Raw genomic sequence first — 19,675 nt, 5'->3', positions numbered from 1 at the left:
GGATATGGAGAGTTCATGAATGACGAGAAGAAGGCGTTTTCTCAGTGTTTTCCTTTCTTTCTTTAATAACCCAACTGCATGTCGTACGTATCGACATTATATTTACACATCAAAGATGGCGTCGTCTTGTAGGCGAGAATAGAAAGGGTGCGTGTTCTAGTACTCGACCCTGCGACTCGTTCCTTCACCAATATGTCCTCCGAGGCTCCAAAACTGTCAGGCTTTGCGACACCAAAATACCGTAAGTGCCGTGCAGAAGTGGGCGGGCTCTAAAGCCAAGATGGCGGCGCTCAGGGGCCTGTGGAAGTTGCGGGCACCTTCAGGACTGCTCCAGGGGGTGCGTCCGAAGCCCCAATTGCAGCACAGCAGGTGAAAGGCAACGGGGTGGAGAAAGTCAGGGCTGCCAGAAAGGGGGATGTGGGTATCTGTAACCGAAGCGAAGTTTGGGATAAATCCGTTGTCTCACTGCAGCCAGTGTTGTTTCCCTAGTGAGAGGGATGTGTGACAGCTGTCATGAATGGCCCTCACCTAATAAATAGTGCTGCAGATGGTGGTGGTGAGTTTATAGATTGTCGTACGTAGCTCATAGCTGCCAAATGGTCAAGGTTTAACTCCATCAGCCAGTCCTTCCTTTTCAGCCACCATCGTGTTGCATTCTGGAATGTGTAGCTTTTCATTTTAATATTGTAAGCAAAATCTTAAACCCCCCAAAGTGTAAAAACAAGAATGAGCTAAGGTGTCGCACATCACACTGGGCAATCTAGTGCTCTCTCCGTCGTTGCAGAATCTGGAATAGGTACATCAACTACCATAGCTGTCAAGTTTCAGATTGCTTCTGTGTGACATTATCATGGTTTAAGTGCTATTATTTGCGACATTCCATACTATGTGTGAGACTTAATTGCGATTAAACCATGCAGAACATACTCTGTAGCGATAAACATCCGAAATTACTCTTCTTGGTGCCATGTGACGTTCCAGAAGTGTCACTTTTTTCCAGTTGCATTTGCACTGAGCTAGTGCTTCTCACTGTTGATACAATGCCATTGAATTTAAGGTTACCTGCATCTGCAGAGAGTAGGAGCGTCCTAAAAAGGTGGAGACTGTCCAGAGGTTTAACCATGTCAGCTGTTAATATTTCCTTGACCCTTTAATCAACTGTCCTAGCTGCAGACTCTGGTAGCAGCTAAATGCTAAGTTTGAATCCTTCCAGGCACGCTGACAAACAACTTTCCACACTCGTGGCACAAAAAGAACAACTGCTGCTCAGCGCAGACCAACGCCCCAAATTGTGTTACAAACTTTTTAAGGATTTGTGTTAGTCTGACCCTTGCTGCATGGCAGTTGGCATGAGATCCGTGTTGAGTGGCAGGGCAGCACCACTGAAAGGTGTAACATAATGTAATTGCCTCACCCAGATGTGAACTCATTCCCCTATATTGTTCCGGGGAGATATATGTTGGCATGATGCAAAGAAGGTGGCCATAAACCAACAGTTCGCCCCTGCACCCCAGTTATGGGTAAATGTGCTCTTCAGGAAGGGCATTGTGACTGCTTATTAAGAATCCAGCCACCGACTGAAGCTTTAGGTAAGGTAGAGAAGTCCATGTTTCAGAGGAAATGTGAGTATGTTGTGCAATGCCTCCAACCACATGCTAAAACAGTCTATGATAAAGGTGGCATCAGAGTTTAAGATAGCTGGAGATCTAAACGGTATGAAGGATAGAGATCACTGTTTAAGAATATTAGGCAATGGAAGACCCTACTCAGTGCGCAATGTCAAAGATACACACTAGAAACTTGAGGTGAGAGACGCTGATCTCAGTAACAAACAGCGTGACTGTGCACCCTGTGTGATGGTCACTGCCACACAAAAATGGACTGCAGCACAACCACTCCCCCCCTCCCAGCTGTGTTAACAACCGAAAGGTCCTCCGGCTGTTCACTTTTCCCATCAATCATCGACACAAAGACCTTTGTAATGTTAGAACAGCCGCAGTTTATTCACATCATAAGCTGGTATGTAATTCATCACAATGACATTGGTCATTAACATGCTCAGCTCTTTGCTTATCCTGCATTTTAAAAAGTAAAGCATTAGGTTAATAACTGGTCCTACAGTGTAAAGTCTTATCTTTATTTCAAATTTAATAACCATAACTCGCATAACCTGTAATGCCTCATCCTTAAAATCATACGTCTCTTTAGTCACCGTCATAAATCATTTTGTCAGCTGCAGTGACAGTGCTCCTTCTTTCGATTACTTAGTACAGCGGGTCGCAGCTTTGAGGTTTCCCTTGCTACAGACTGTCTGGCGATTCGTGGCTCTGTGGCCATACCTGGGCTGCAAGTGCCGTGTCCGCACAGCGCTGACCATTTATTACCCCTTCTGTTTTCCCTCAACTGTCCCTGCCTTGAGTCATCCCAAGGACATTGTTCTGGCAATTGTCCTTTTATGTCCTTGTGTCAAGAAATTTATTGTTAACCCTTATAGCTCCTTGCCTTTTAGCAGCTATGATGCCCATGTTTATCTGGTATGGGTGGGTGGCATCAGCTCTTCTCCTTGCGTTGACAATGATGCTGGTCGCCTCACCCGGTCACCTATCTACCGTACCTGCTGCCATTCCCCTGTTGCCCGGATTGGGCCATTAAACCATAACTTGTTTTACCTCCACTGACCACTCCTTTTTGGCACGCTTTTTTCTCACCCTCCTGCTGCCGGGCCCTCGTAGTGTTGCCCACGGTGAGGTGGGGGGGGGTGGTTAGCCACCATCCCTCTAGGATTGACTGCGCCTCCAGGTCTGGTGGGACCTCCCCCCAGCTGTGCAAGTAACCCATTGACACTCCCGCCATTCACTTTTCCCATCAGCCATGGACACCAAGACCTTTGTGGTGTTAGAACGGGCGCAGTTTATTCACATCATAAGCTGGTACATAATTGATCACAATGGCATTGGTCATTAATGTGCTCATCTCTTTGCTTTTCCTGCATTTTAAAAGTAAAGCATTAGGTTCATAACTGGTACTGCAGTGTACAGTCTATCTTTATGACATATTTAATAACCATACCTCACATAACCTGCAATGCTTCATCCTTAAAAACATATGGCTCATTTTGGCTGTGATAAATCATTGTTTGTCAGGTGCAGTGGCAGTTCTCCTTCTGTTGATTACTTGGCACAGCGAGTTGAGGCTTCCCTTGCTACCAACTGTCTGACGTTTGTGGCCATGCCTGGGTGTAAGTGTGGTGTTTACCTAGCACTGACCATTTCTTACCCCTTTTGTTTGCCATCAAGTGTCCCTGCTGTGAAGCATCCCAAGGACCTTGTTCTGGCAATTGAACTTTTATGTCCTGTGAGAAGATATTTATTGTTAACACTTGTATCTCCCTGCCTTGGTGGTGGTGGTTCACTGACCTCTGACAACTTACCCCAATACTAGGAGAAACCCAGAAGTTCCAAAGCCCCCATGATATTCAGGAGGAACATGTCGATCCCCATGCTAGACAGATGAACCTTATTGTCTGCGTAATAGCCAGGCATCCTCCGGTTGATGACCATGTCTCACAAATTCCCATCCCATGCCCTTGCAGAACTTGCTCATTGTTATGTTCAATTTCCACCTGAATCTCTTTACCGCTCCCTGCCCCTCGCCACTGGTAATACACTATGATTTCTGGCCATATTATGTCAGCAGAACGCACCAGCCGCGATAAAGTCGTCATGTCCGCTTAGATGGCCTCCAACAGGGCCTTTCGCCCTAATGCCACAAGATCGTTGCCCCCTAGGTGAATTATCATTGTGGCGGGATTCCCGTGCACTGTTGCGCATACCGCACCCCAGGGAGTAGCTGGACCCATCTCATGCCTGGTTTGCTCAGCCATATAACCTTGATGTTGCGCAGCCATATTCCGCCATACAGCTTCTAGGCTCCAGCCCACCACTGCGCCCTTGAGATGCACGAGTGTCCTACTATCCACACTGTTCATTTTTCTACTCCTTCTCCTGTGGTGAGAGAGTAGCCCTGTACAACAACATGTCATATGCAAACGCGTACATGTTAAATACAGTACAACAAATTGATTGTTGATGAAAGATACAAAGAAATGGCGTCCTTTTGGAGTGTTTGTCTTTAATAGAATTTTGCTCAGCCAACACACATTTCGTCAATTGGGTATTAAACCCTTGGCTTCTTCAGGGCTGTAACTGAGCAAGTGGTATCATAGACCTCAAAACAGGTTATAATTCCAACCTGGTGGGTCATAAGTAGTCCAGACTACCTAAATTAACTCTGCGTCACTTTGTGGCGTGTGTCTTGTGTCGGGGTCGGTAACCCATTCATGAGGTGTATCCTTCCAAGTTTAAAATGCAAGCTGAGTACGCTGCATATACCGTAGGCATGTATTCAAATACAAAACTTGTGGGATCTAAGGACTGAGATGCGCCGCCAAAAGTCTTGTATTCAAAAGTAGTGATATCCCTCTAAAGTTCTTGAGAATGGGAGCCGAGTATGGCAAAACCTTGTAAACTCCTTTCAGGGTAAAATTATATCAGTAATTGCTCCCATGGCCCGTTAGTGAGCCACAATAGATCTTGTAGCGAGTACACTTCTGCCTGTAGTACGTCCGTGTCCGGGTTCAAACCGGAGGTAGCCCAGTGTTCGCTTGCCGAAGACATGAAGTATGACTTAAATGCTGAGAATGTCCACCTCCTTATGCACCTGATCCCTTCATATGCCATGTGCCGTTGTGGCTGCCCCGATGCTAAATAAGTGTGATCCAAAGTGTGCCGGTGTATGGCCTTGCTTCGCCAGGGTCTGATGCAGTAGAACAGTGAATTGGAACCTGCTGATGTAGCTGCCATCCTTGTGTATGAATGGGGGTGGCTACCGCCCTGACCTGCATGTAGCTATGGTTCATGCATACCAGGCACTGCTCACTTGCTGCGAGACACTCCAGCCTTGTGTTCTTCCTTTCCCTACTTGGTCTGTTTTTGAACTCCTCCTCCTTTTGCTTTTTGATCACCTGTTTTTCTTTTTTCTTTGGGGAAGCCTCCTAACTTTTAACTCACCCACGGTAAATTTGTGGTAAAATGGACTGCACATGTTTCCCGCCAGTGTCTGCCTCTTAACATAAGGCCACTGCGATGCAGCCAGGGTAAGAGGCACCTCGCTAGTTACACATGAACACATGTGCATATGCATGTACACACGTGAAAGGGCTGCACGTAGAAGACTCCTGTCGTGCACTTCCCAAGAACTGCGCACAGGTAGGATGGTGCGGAAGGGATTATGCAGAGTTGGGCAGTGACCTGGAATAGACTTTATAATGTAGGTGTACACATGTAAGGGATAGTCAGTGTGCTTTACTGTTTGACTGTAGGGACACTCCATTGTACTCCTATGGGAAGGCTACCTTAGGGCGTAGCTCCAATTCGCTTTGCGGTAGGGACTCCAGAGATTCACCAACGGACATTGAAACTGGTGTAAAAGGCACAATTCTGTTGAGTCCTTAAGCATATCTGTACAGCTTTTGGGTCATCCAGGAATGTCCTATTTCTCTGCCTTTTGTCACTCTGCTGGGTTAATTACTTTTCTCTCCAGCAGCCAGGACAAAGGCCTCACCCCACAAAGGGAGCATTTACCCTTGTTTAGGTCAGCTCCTCCGAAGGAAGGGGTGGCGTGGAGTGGACTGCTCTGCATCAATCAGCCAGCTGCCATTCTGAGCCAGAAAGAAGGCCTGCTCCAGGCCTCTCAACAAAGGATGGAGGCCTGACCTCTGGAGCCAAACCAATGGGGGCTCCTTTAAAGATTTGCTGGGGGAAGACCCTGGCAGTGATGTCCGCAAGGGGTGGAGCTGAGACCCCACAAACCCATGTGGCAAGGGACTCCTTGGTGATGCCATCTTGAGCTCTCCCGTGAGGCTGTGCAGGGCGGTTGGAACAGGGGCGTAGAGATAATGTGGCACATCAGTATAGGCCAGAAGCACGGCCTTGCTGGACACCCCCACTTAAAAGTTCCTGCACAGGTGAGAGAGCTCTCTCTTGGTTGTGCTTTTCTGCTGGACACTGGACAGGAAGGCAGCCGCCATGGACAGTTGGAAGGGGGAACCCCCTGACTGCCTTCAGGCCCCAGGACTTTGACCCAGGGTCCAGTGGGGGTACTCCCAAGACCAGGAAAGCTGGTCCCCTTACACTCCCTGAGGGCCAGTTGGGTGAAAGACTGGGCTCTGCTCAAGGAGTAGGAGGCCCAGAGAAACCAAAGCAAAAGGCTGGCTCGGCGGACTAGTGAAATCAGGTCCCTGTAAAGTTTGGCTGCTTGGATGCCAAGAGGCCAGAATAAAGTGTTCCAGATGGCTAGGGACGCCATCAGGAGCAAAACCAAACTAAAAGCATTGAAATTGGCCCAACTTGGCCAGGGAAATGCCTTTGTGAAGCAGGTGACCTTCGATTTTCTGTCTGTAGTCTGCGACGAATTGCTTGAGGCGATGTTGCCAACCTCCGCTGTGCCTTGGGGGTGGACCAGGGTCCAGAGGCTGCCGGAGCCAAAGAAAAGTGGGAAGCGCCGTCGCACTTTGCCTGCCAGGATGAGCAAGGGGCTCAGGACCCCATCCCTTTGCCCTGAGAAGGAAATTATTGAAGTAGCGTTGCTGTGCCCTCTTGTAATGGGAAGAAGGGGCCCAGGACCCCATCCCTGGGCCTTAGTGAGGAAATAAAGAGGGGGTGTGCCGTTGTGCCCACACGAAGCTGCACGGGCCCCGGCGAGAGGAAGATTGAGGAGGGGAGAGTGAAGACCAAGGTGTGCCCAGGACCCCATCTCTAGGCTCAACACTGAAGAAAAGCTGGAGAGCGGCATTGCGCTCCCTGCAAAGACCAAGGTGGGTCCAAAATCCCAATCGGGGACCCTGGAGAGGAGGAGGAGAAGAAGAGGGGGTAGCGCTGCAGTGCTCCCCCATGTGTCCGCCTGTCCAGCTGTACAGCACGTGTCTGCCCGCAGGAGCGGGCAGACCAGAAGAGAGGCGGTTCCTGCTGTTGCACTCGAGTGTGCTGGCCGTGTGGGGAGCCGGCAAGAGCAGCCAGGGCTGGGCTCCTCAGGCCTCAGAATCTGCTCGCCCACTCGCAATTGCGAGTACAACTTTATCAGGTTGAGCTATTTTTATCACCTACGAGTCCCAGTAAACTTAGGCTGGAAAGGAACAGGTGTTCTGTTCATTCAGAAAGCAAATGAGCAATAAAGGTGCCATTAAACCTTGTTTTTATCTTGATACGTTTGCTGTCTGTTCAAGGAAAGAGGTCAAATGTCAGTTGGTCTTTTAACTAACTGCTACTGGGAAAATTGTTTATTTTTCTCTCTTACCAGAGTTAGAGGATTTTGTCAAGTGAGCTGTCTGAAGATGTCAGTTATGTTTCTCTAACACATAAGATTTATATAAATACCCTGTACATTAATATTACAAATGTTTCAAAATATATCAGGAATTACAAAAGGACATTCTTTTGTAATTAAGAAGTGTGATGCAAATAAAGAGTTAAATAAAAGCAAAATAAACCAGAACACTTTACTTGGTGATATGCAAATGACAGATATTTGCAGAAACTCTATTTCCAAACATTACTGTTTGTACACTATATAGTTTTATCAGTAAAGCCGCATGTCAGTGGGAACGTTTGTGGGCATTTCCATGTAAAATCTGCTCATTACAAATGACTGTGTGCTACCACTTCATGCTTTAGGTATGTATTTATTAAAAGTATAGTTTTTAAACATGATTTGAGAAATAATCCTGCCCCCGCCCTGATGGAAATGCTGTTAATGAGCTAAGAGACAAGTCAGGGGACATGTGTATCCTATATATGGCTAGATTTCTATTATATATGGAAAGAAGTTTAGTCTATTAAATCAGACAAGAGTTTTGTGTACGCAGCCATTCTGAGCTCGCACATTTGAATATGCTCTTGTATGTGATAATGAAGAAAATGGCAGGTCTATAAATTAAATTATTTGCCCACGATCAGATAATTGGAAACCAGTCTATGGTTCAAGAGCATTACAAATAGGTCGAGTAGATTATTCAAGTCACTAGACCTGCAGGTCTAGTAAAATGTTAATGATTTTTCGAGGCCTGCTCCCTGAGCTGCTCTCCACCGTACATAGATGTATGCAGGGTACCTGGGTGGGAAAGGGCACCCCAAGACACAGAAGCAAGGCCATGCAAAGAAAAAAGAAACCCTCACAGGAAACTGACACAGCTCTATCCAGCACAGCAGGAGCGCCGCTGCTCAAAGATACGCGGCCAGCGCAATGAGCGCCCCATAATACCTTGCGGGGCCTAGTTGCATTTTCTTACACCAATCCATCATTTTGGCTTTGTGGTGGCCCCAGGAGAGCAGGGTCACCACCAAAGGAGTAAAGAAGCTGTGGGGGAGTTGCAGGAGAAGTACAGACTCTTCTCCCCCCCCCTCCCCAAGGAGCAGTTACAAAGACCTCCCCCTGAGTTGTCTGTGACATTACAAAGATAACCCCTCAAGTGTTTTCAAGTTTCTCAAGGTTGGAACTTCTGTTTCATTGCTGGGGAAAGGTGTGCCCTCTGGGGAAAATGTTACGGTTGCAACCAGTTGTGGCCTGAAAAACTTTTATATGATTTTTTAATGTTGAGATACCCTCTAGGGGTGAAAGGTGGTAAATACACATGTGTATTTACCAAAGTGATGTCCTTTAGGGGCTATGTGTAAGAATGCAGTATTTGATTTATATTCTTGTTAAGTGTTGCTTCTGTAAACACCCTCTGGGGTCAGAACTATAATTACATAAATGCTGTGATTCTAATTGTGCTGTCTTCAGAGGCTATGTTGAAAGTGTGTATTTCAGGCTAAAAGTAACTGATGAGACAAGTCACTTAAACATGCCTATACATATTCTCTTTGAATGCTTTAAGGAAATAGTGAAGCTGACAACCACTCATATGCCAAGTAAACATGCTTTTTCGCCCATATTAAGTGTGTGCTCATTCAAAGTCATATTAGATTATTACACTTCTAATACAAGTAAATGCTCTGCCATGTGATGTGTTGATCTAGACCTCCCTTCGGGCGGGGTACGAATGATTACGCATTGTCATCAAAAAGCATTTGCATCATTTTATGGATATTTGTAAATTGCTGCATAGTATTGAGTAGTGTGTGTAATAAATGTACTTTTTCAAAAGAAAAAGTACAGACTGGGCAATCCTTTCTAGAGTGTTATTGTTGTGTATCACTGAATGGAGATTACTAGCCCACACCACCTCCCTTAAGTAAGCTTTGGACAGCTCTGCAACACTACCCTATGACAGACAAGTGCTACAATGGGGTGTTTGGTTCCCAGTGGTGGACAAATGTGGACCCATTAAATGTGCTGGCCACACAACTAATTGGCCCATTTTCCTACGAACTCCAAAAAGAAACCTAGGACGAACACTGCCCTGAACAAGTGCGTCTCCTTTGGCCATCTACATATTCCCAGTAGGTTCCTTAAGATCGCCTTTAGCCGCTCAAAACCAATTGGAAGTCTGGTGTCCCAAATGTCATTATTTTTTTGTTTTTGGTTACATGCAGTCCCAGCCCTTTATTGCTGCATGGCAGTGAAATTTGTTTATTGGGTCCACTCCCCTATACAGTTTTGCGTGGTATGCTAGGTGATCAGATTTGACTGAACCCAAGCTCTGAACTTGACCTGTTCAAAGGCCCATTGTATAATAAACCCCTCTACCTTGTCGCTGGTGCAGGATTCTTTGCCCCCTCCCCCCATCACCCGCCTGAAACATTCCAAGCCCTTACGGTATTTGGCTGCGTGTTTCAGGGCCAGGGCCCCGTCCACGGGTACACTAGGTCAGCTCCACCGTGTCCATATGTCTGCTGGTAGTGCTGTAAATCAAAAGAGAGTACTCCGTTCCCCAGTAGGGAAAAAGGATGAATCAGCGTGGGTGGAGGCACAAAGGAGGGAAATCCTCCTTGTCGGAACTAGAGTCCTCACACACCCAGCAAGCTAGGTGTCATGCTTCATCATGGACTCTCTCCCCATACGGGCACCCATAAAGGGGCTCTTTAGCGGAGATCTTCTGTTCCTGCCGTATGGTGCCGTGGGTGTGAGGGCCCTAGGGGGGAGGTGTAGATGTGAGTGGGTGGTCTAAAAAAATGTTGGATAGTCCACAAAGTAAGATTAATAGAGTGGTAACCCACCTTGTTAAAAAACAAAAGAGGCTGCTCTCCGGCTCAAAGGTCCAGGGGAGCAATGCTCTACTCTACTTTAATGGTAGACATGTTTCACGCAGTGTGTTCAGAGTGATACAGTGCATTTCATCAGGACCAAGAACTATCTACACAATGTGGACTGGAGGAAAAGTTCCTACCTCCCACTAATCTAGTGTGCGAGCACGTAGTCCCGCCAAATCTAGTGGAACCCAACTAGATGGAAGCGCTTGCCTCAACGGTCTTTCCAGCAGGAGGCACCTCCTTTTCGGGTGCCCTGTCTTAATTAGGACAAACGCCAGCCATCTACCCCTGCGCTGAAGCCGGAAAGCTGGAGCTGGTAGTGCTGTCATCCTTTCGTCCCCCCACGGTGCCAATTGGCAGAACTTCAACCACTGAAAGCGAGAGAGATCATCAACAATTGCGTTGTCACATCCAGACACATGTGTAGCCTTAAAGGCTATGTTGCTGTTCAGCTGGCATCCCACTGGGCACTGGAGCAGCCCTAGCACTCTTGAGCAGTGTGCCTCCCCTAGGTTTATCGCTTGAACCACTGTGTTGTTGTCGGACCGTAGTGTCACCTGTCTATTTGCCAGGCGCTCTCTCCACAGTGTACATGCCACCACTATTGGGAATTACTCAAGCAGTGCCATGTTTTCTGTCCGGCCTGTCTTGTGCCACCTCTTGGGCCACTTGATGCACCATGCCCCCCCTCCCAAATGTGAACGAAGCCCTCGCTATCTGCCGCATCTGTGTACAGACTCAGCTGCTCTGCCATCACCCAGGGTTCCCACCATACCACCAGGGTCCCGTTTAACTTGCTAAGGAAGCTTTGCTGCTGCTGCAAGACCCACTTGACCCTCACGGCTAGCCTGGCCCTATGATGCTTTCGTGTGATGCCCTTTGTTAGCCAGCGTTATATATAGGGGGTCCCAGACCAAGAACACAATTCCTATTTTGGAACACACACTATTTAAATGAATTTAGAAAACACACACTAAATGAAGGTGACCAGTGTTTTTAATCCACTGTACCAGACAAACAGTCAATGTTAAGAAATCAGACGTAAAATATACAAAATTCAATGCGCCCACAAAGAGAGGGGGGGGGGAGGTGCAGGGAGGGGGATGTATTTCACTAGATTGTACATCACTAGTTAACATTCAAGAACAACAACATAATACATAGTTCAAAACGTAATTCCACATACATGAAAAACCATGGAACATGACATATATCATAGCAAAAAATTCCTAAGAAGATACTCCTATAATGATTAATATATCAAACTGGGGTTAGGAGTTCCTGGTTGTAGGGTGTAGATGTCTACGTTTCGACCCAGATGGTGTAGGACAGTGGATCCTTACTGCGTGGGTCTTCGTCAGGACGTGATGGGTGAAGGGGGGGTGGGGCGTTTAACTCTGCGCAAAAAATAAAAATTGTTACTCAACCGGTCTCAGATGAGTCCCGACACAACTACAGAATTATGGACAAGAGAGTCCATTTTAGAAGGATCGAAAAAGGAAGTAGTAGGAGGTTCATAAAGAATGAGAAATACTGGGTGGGCTAAGAGCCAAATAGTTATCTCGTGCCACGGAAGTCCGCCATACAAAAAGACTACCATGTGTGTCTGAAAACCTTAATACCAATGTCACCCATTTGGACAGATAGGATTAACTAGAATGGCCTTGACAAGACAGAACATTAAATACCTGGCACACCGGGAAGGTCCCGTCAGGCGTTTATGCAAAAGGGTCTGCCACGTGTGGAGTCAAGATCTACCGTGTAAAATCAAATTCAAAACCACATTTGTAATTAAATCCCAAGTGGGGTGTAGAAACTGGGGTAAGTCTGTATAGATTAAGGGCCCTACCTTGTTGTAAAAACAAACACCGAAGGTTAAGTCATGGGTCAAAGCATTGCCGGCTACATCTGAAAACAATGGTGAACAGCATGTCAGGAACGCAGTAGCTTTCTCAAGTGAATCAGTAAAGAAGACTCAATATAGCTCAGAACTCACCCGTGTGGGTTGTACACCGAGCTAAACCCCGCTCTTTATCCAAAAATTTTATTTGAGTGACGTGCGTTGTCAAACTTGCCTCCGCAGTATAAAAATCTGCAAAAACACATTGATAAACATCTTAGGAAGCCGCCCAGCGTTAACAAATACGCCTCGCTGCTCCCAGCCAGAGGGAAGACTCACCCGCAGTATTGTTTTGAAGGGCCAAACCGGCCTTTTCCAAATAGACCAAATCTTTTTTCAGTGGCGCGCGTTGTCAGAAATGCCTCTGCAGTGTAAAAATCTGCAAATACACAAGGTGAAAGACAGCTTAGGAGGCAGCCCAGCGTTACCAAACACGCATGGCTGCTCCCAGCCAGAAGGGGAGACTCACCCGCAGTGTTGTTCGAAGGGCCAAACCGGTTTTTTTCTTTATCTCTTTAGACCAAATCAGGGAAAAGCCTCATCGGTATACAAATGCCGCGTGTCAACATCTGTAGAGACACGGAGAGAGCACACTTAGACAGCCGCCCATCAACTTACAGAACGCACGGATGCAGAACGCCAGGAGGGAGAGAAAGGAGAGAGACTCACTCGCGCTGCTCATGGAAAATTCCAATAGTGGTGCGTGCGCGCCGCGTCTCCTGGAAACAGGAAGTGTTGCCCCGAGAGACGGTGTTATTTACTACTAAGGTGAAAACAGACTCGGGTCAGTTACCGCACATAGTCAGTGACGGAAAAAGACTTTTTTCAGCCTTATTTAAACTGGGATTTGTGTCATGAAGAGTAAACACAATCAGGGCTAGTGAATAAATCCAAGGCCAGGATAAAATAAATGTACACAGCAATAGATCCGGATGGGGCTCATTGGCAAAAAACGTGATCATAGCACTGGACCTACCACACAGGGCGGTCAAAAGGGCTACTTATTACAGGCAATCCCTCCTTAATAAGAAAACACATGAAGAAACATTTTTAAAGCCCATATATACATCTCACATGCCATTGGTCATATATTATAGATGTCAGACGTGCCAAAATGGTGAAAGGGGCATCAGGGCTGCTGTCCATACCCAAAATAGGTGGTAGATAGCGCGAACCTGCCAGGCACGGCGGTTAAAGCGCTCTATTATTCAATTTGAACATTCAGGTACATTGCACATTTGTAAGACAGATAAGTAATGCTTGTTGGGTAAATTATACCAGGCTTATAGCTTCAAAATGTCCACATGACAAATCTTACATAGGTTTCGAAAGGACCAGAAGATTAGGGAAGCATCATACGCCATTATGTATTCCTAAATCATTAATTACTTGCGCGAACCTGCCAGGCACGGCGGTTAAGGCGCTATGTAGCACAAGGTTAACATATTAAAACAAAGGTAATCATTTGAAACATCATAGTCCACAGGTAATCGCTACGGCACATTGATGAAGACACACTAAAGAAGGAATACCTAAATTCCCTATGGAGAGGCATACTAACATAGATGTTTCACAGAGTAGCCATTTGGGCGAAACTACTTTCAGACTCGTTAAGGCCCCCTCGTACAGAATCAAAAAAACGGATCCATTTGATTTCTCTCACATTCAAGATGGGTTCGATGCTCCCACCCCTCGGGCCCAGCTTAACCTGCTCCAAAACTAACCACCTCAAACTCTCTGGTGGGTGGCTTTTCTCATTACAATGTTCGGGGCAACACTTCCTGTTTCCAGGAGACGCGGCGCGCACGCACCACTATTGGAATTTTCCATGAGCAGCGCGGGTGAGTCTCTCTCCTTTCTCTCCCTCCTGGCGTTCTGCATCCGTGCGTTCTGTAAGTTGATGGGCGGCTGTCTAAGTGTGCTCTCTCCGTGTCTCTACAGATGTTGACACGCGGCATTTGTATACCGATGAGGCTTTTCCCTGATTTGGTCTAAAGAGATAAAGAAAAAAAACGGTTTGGCCCTTCGAACAACACTGCGGGTGAGTCTCCCCTTCTGGCTGGGAGCAGCCATGCGTGTTTGGTAACGCTGGGCTGCCTCCTAAGCTGTCTTTCACCTTGTGTATTTGCAGATTTTTACACTGCAGAGGCATTTCTGACAACGCGCGCCACTGAAAAAAGATTTGGTCTATTTGGAAAAGGCCGGTTTGGCCCTTCAAAACAATACTGCGGGTGAGTCTTCCCTCTGGCTGGGAGCAGCGAGGCGTATTTGTTAACGCTGGGCGGCTTCCTAAGATGTTTATCAATGTGTTTTTGCAGATTTTTATACTGCGGAGGCAAGTTTGACAACGCACGTCACTCAAATAAAATTTTTGGATAAAGAGCGGGGTTTAGCTCGGTGTACAACCCACACGGGTGAGTTCTGAGCTATATTGAGTCTTCTTTACTGATTCACTTGAGAAAGCTACTGCGTTCCTGACATGCTGTTCACCATTGTTTTCAGATGTAGCCGGCAATGCTTTGACCCATGACTTAACCTTCGGTGTTTGTTTTTACAACAAGGTAGGGCCCTTAATCTATACAGACTTACCCCAGTTTCTACACCCCACTTGGGATTTAATTACAAATGTGGTTTTGAATTTGATTTTACACGGTAGATCTTGACTCCACACGTGGCAGACCCTTTTGCATAAACGCCTGACGGGACCTTCCCGGTGTGCCAGGTATTTAATGTTCTGTCTTGTCAAGGCCATTCTAGTTAATCCTATCTGTCCAAATGGGTGACATTGGTATTAAGGTTTTCAGACACACATGGTAGTCTTTTTGTATGGCGGACTTCCGTGGCACGAGATAACTATTTGGCTCTTAGCCCACCCAGTATTTCTCATTCTTTATGAACCTCCTACTACTTCCTTTTTCGATCCTTCTAAAATGGACTCTCTTGTCCATAATTCTGTAGTTGTGTCGGGACTCATCTGAGACCGGTTGAGTAACAATTTTTATTTTTTGCGCAGAGTTAAACGCCCCACCCCCCCTTCACCCATCACGTCCTGACGAAGACCCACGCAGTAAGGATCCACTGTCCTACACCATCTGGGTCGAAACGTAGACATCTACACCCTACAACCAGGAACTCCTAACCCCAGTTTGATATATTAATCATTATAGGAGTATCTTCTTAGGAATTTTTTGCTATGATATATGTCATGTTCCATGGTTTTTCATGTATGTGGAATTACGTTTTGAACTATGTATTATGTTGTTGTTCTTGAATGTTAACTAGTGATGTACAATCTAGTGAAATACATCCCCCTCCCTGCACCTCCCCCCCCCCCTCTCTTTGTGGGCGCATTGAATTTTGTATATTTTACGTCTGATTTCTTAACATTGACTGTTTGTCTGGTACAGTGGATTAAAAACACTGGTCACCTTCATTTAGTGTGTGTTTTCTAAATTCATTTAAATAGTGTGTGTTCCAAAATAGGAATTGTGTTCTTGGTCTGGGACCCCCTATATATAACGCTATTGATCACCCAGGTCCCACTGACTATATGGGTACAACCCCCCTTGTACAACATACTTCGTGCAGGCGCTGGCCTGCGAGGTTCCCTTTCCTCATTCTAGTTAGATCTTTTTTCATTTTTTCTGGAACTCCAATTTTTTGCTATATAATTTATTTCGACCATCATGGTCGACAAGGAGGTTCTATCTTACACCGAGGAATACATTAAGCAATTTTTATCGGACTCTGCCAGTAGTTTTCTCTCCCCAACAACACCTGCCATTGACTTCTCTCTCAATGATAAAGTCAACCAGTTGGAACGCCTTGAAAAGAAGCTCATCAGAACCAAACTACATGGACATTTCCTAGCGCAGTGCCTCCAATCCAACATTATTCCTGTAGGCCTGCAGGTTAAAGTTGAACCCGCGATCTTTATTGATGTACCGAAATTCCGGGAAGGCTTCAGTTTTGTCGCGAACAATTGTTCGCGACATTGGATGGTCCTCGGCATCGAAACGGCTAGTGAACAGATTGCACTTCTAACGAAGCAAATAGCGGATCTGAAGGCCACAATTAGTGGGGACGCCACACTGACCAACTCTAAAGAAGCCCTGACCAAACTAGTGGCAACACTTCAGGACTTTGAAACGACCACGATAAAGAAAAAACTTGAGAAACTGGCACGGGACGTGAAAGCATATGATAAAAAGAGAACATACCCTTACCTGCAGGACGACTACTACAGACAGGACAACCAAGGGAGATTCACAAACCGCGGCCGCGGTGCCTACAGAGGTAGACGAAATTTCACAACTTTTTCGGACTCCTCGTACAGTTCGGGTGAGGACTCAGACCGACCTGGCCCTAGTGGCGCATACGTCTATCCAGATCCCTACGGTCCTTTCTACCAACCCCCTCCTTTTTTAGGGCAGGGAGGATGGAGACCACCCCGGGGCCGTGGGAACATGTGGGACAGGGGGACAGGCAGGGGCCAATTCAACCCAGGCCAAGAATGGGACTCCGGGAGAGGGAGAGGTGCCAAGCAAGTGAGCTTCCCTCAAGAGGAACACGGGGAGAGGTCAACCCGCAGAAAAACCTACCGATGGTGACAAAGACGTCTCCTGTGATTAACATTTCCAAATACACCCTTCAAGACGACGAAGTTAAAGTATTGAGCCGCGGTCTATCCTTCGTTCCAACCTCTAGACCAGATCCTTTTAACACGGAGGTCGAACTCCACAAGTTCTTCAGGAAGATAAGACTCAGATACCTCTTCAAGAACAAGCCACCTCAACCGATGCTATCTGCCACAAACCTGAGGGTACCATCTACTTTCGTACCATCAACCTATGCCATGAACCAGCGTATCCTTGCGTATGAAAGTCTCGTACTTAGGGATGTAAGATCCATCCTGGATGACAACAAATTTGTCAGAAATAACATCAGCCGTGCAGAACAATCAGCACTCAAGACGATAAGAGATAACACTGAAATAGTTGTGAAACCGGCCGATAAGGGCGGGGCGATAGTTGTCCAAGATTTGGATAACTACACTCAGGAAATTCTGCGACAGCTGAACGATGGAATTAGCTACAAGCAATTGGGTGGTGACCCATCAAAGGACATCACGGCCGAGATCCTGAGGGTCACGGAGGACGGACGACAGCAAGGCTTCCTATCGGAACACGAATTCCAATATTTGAACCAGAGGCATCCGCGACTCCCCACCATCTATACCCTACCTAAAGTGCACAAGGATCTCAACCAGCCTCCCGGACGCCCGATTGTCTCGGGGTGTGGTTCTGTTTTGGAACCCCTATGTAGATACATAGACGTTTTTCTGAAACCTATAGCAGAAGCCACTACAACTTACCTCAGGGATACTACTCATACCATCAACCTGATTGAAGGGCATCCCTATGACTCCGCTAAAGACCTTCTGGTAACCTGTGACATCGTTTCCCTGTATACAAGCATACCCCAAGAGGAGGCCCTCATGGCAATGACAATTGCACTAGATAAGCGGGAGGCTCCAATCTGGGTGCCTACATCTTTCATCATTCTATTATTAAAAATTGCGATGATGAGGAATTTCTTTGTCTTTCGGAACTGTTTCTACCTCCAGACCAAGGGTGTGGCGATGGGGGCTGCTTTTGCCCCAGATTTGGCCATTATCTTTATGTCCATGTATGAGGACACGTTTGTACTTACTGACGTTAACCCTTTCAGACCCCACATAAAAACCTGGATGAGATACATTGACGACATCATCTGTATCTGGTCTGGCACTGAGGAGGAAATTACCGGGTTTTTCAATTGGCTCAATTCACGCTCCCCGGACATTAAGTTCACTATTCAGTTCGACAAAAAAACAATAGATTTCTTGGATCTTACCATTTTCGTGGAAGATGACACCTTAAAAACTACGCTGTTCAGGAAACCGACGGAGAGGAATTCTCTACTACTATACTCCAGCCACCATCCCCGAGGTCTCCGGGATAACCTTCCGTTTGGCCAGTTTTTAAGGATTCGGCGTAACTGCAGCAGGAAGGATGACTACATAGAACAGTCCACCGTGTTGATGAACAGATTGCTCGAACGTGGATACCCCAGACGCCTGGTCAACAAAGCCAAAAAAAGAGCATGGTTCAACCCAAGAGAAACTTTGCTTCAACCCAGTGACAAACCGGTGAACCACGAGGAGCGCCTCATCTGTGTGACGACTTTCTCCACAAGGAGCAATGAGGTGAAAAAAACCATCAACAAATACTGGAATTTGATATCAGAAGATCTTGGGTGTAATTCATTGCCCCTTCATGCTTTCAAGAAAGCTAAGAATATTCGGGATAGTGTGGTTCGCTCTTTCTTGCCGACCAAAGATGCACCTACCATCACAACCATGTGGAACCTGCCCCCCATTGTGGGCCATTATCGATGCGGCTCATGCAAAGCATGCCCTGCGACAATCCAAACCAAGGTCTTTAGCCACGGACAACAACAAGTTCCACTAAAGTCGCATACTAACTGCAACTCGACCGACGTGATATACTGCATTCTATGCCCTTGTGACTTGATCTATGTGGGTCAAACCCAGCAACGAGTCAAAGTACGTTTTTTCCAACACTGCAGCCGTGTGAGATGCAAGGTTGCAGGCGCACCCTTGGTGGAACATTGTAATGAGAAAAGCCACCCACCAGAGAGTTTGAGGTGGTTAGTTTTGGAGCAGGTTAAGCTGGGCCCGAGGGGTGGGAGCATCGAACCCATCTTGAATGTGAGAGAAATCAAATGGATCCGTTTTTTTTTATTCTGTACGAGGGGGCCTTAACGAGTCTGAAAGTAGTTTCGCCCAAATGGCTACTCTGTGAAACATCTATGTTAGTATGCCTCTCCATAGGGAATTTAGGTATTCCTTCTTTAGTGTGTCTTCATCAATGTGCCGTAGCGATTACCTGTGGACTATGATGTTTCAAATGATTACCTTTGTTTTAATATGTTAACCTTGTGCTACATAGCGCCTTAACCGCCGTGCCTGGCAGGTTCGCGCAAGTAATTAATGATTTAGGAATACATAATGGCGTATGATGCTTCCCTAATCTTCTGGTCCTTTTGAAACCTATGTAAGATTTGTCATGTGGACATTTTGAAGCTATAAGCCTGGTATAATTTACCCAACAAGCATTACTTATCTGTCTTACAAATGTGCAATGTACCTGAATGTTCAAATTGAATAATAGAGCGCTTTAACCGCCGTGCCTGGCAGGTTCGCGCTATCTACCACCTATTTTGGGTATGGACAGCAGCCCTGATGCCCCTTTCACCATTTTGGCACGTCTGACATCTATAATATATGACCAATGGCATGTGAGATGTATATATGGGCTTTAAAAATGTTTCTTCATGTGTTTTCTTATTAAGGAGGGATTGCCTGTAATAAGTAGCCCTTTTGACCGCCCTGTGTGGTAGGTCCAGTGCTATGATCACGTTTTTTGCCAATGAGCCCCATCCGGATCTATTGCTGTGTACATTT

General features: G+C 46.4%; 1 protein-coding gene across 1 annotated transcript in view; it reads left to right on the top strand.

Moving 5' to 3' along the window:
- The first annotated feature begins 211 nt into the window (after positions 1–211).
- The window catches only part of NDUFS2 (NADH:ubiquinone oxidoreductase core subunit S2), a 117,989-nt gene continuing 98,525 nt past the window's right edge, over positions 212–19,675 (top strand). Inside the window, exon 1 of the mRNA XM_078671264.1 lies at positions 212–369. Coding sequence (XP_078527390.1) covers positions 281–369 — 89 coding nt within the window. The 5' untranslated portion in view covers positions 212–280. The remainder of the gene's footprint in view (positions 370–19,675) is intronic.

Source organism: Lissotriton helveticus, chromosome 12 (genome assembly GCF_964261635.1).
Source record: "Lissotriton helveticus chromosome 12, aLisHel1.1, whole genome shotgun sequence".
NCBI lineage: Eukaryota > Metazoa > Chordata > Amphibia > Caudata > Salamandridae > Lissotriton > Lissotriton helveticus.
Note: the sequence above shows the minus strand (reverse complement) of the source record. Positions and strands in the feature narration are given on the sequence as shown.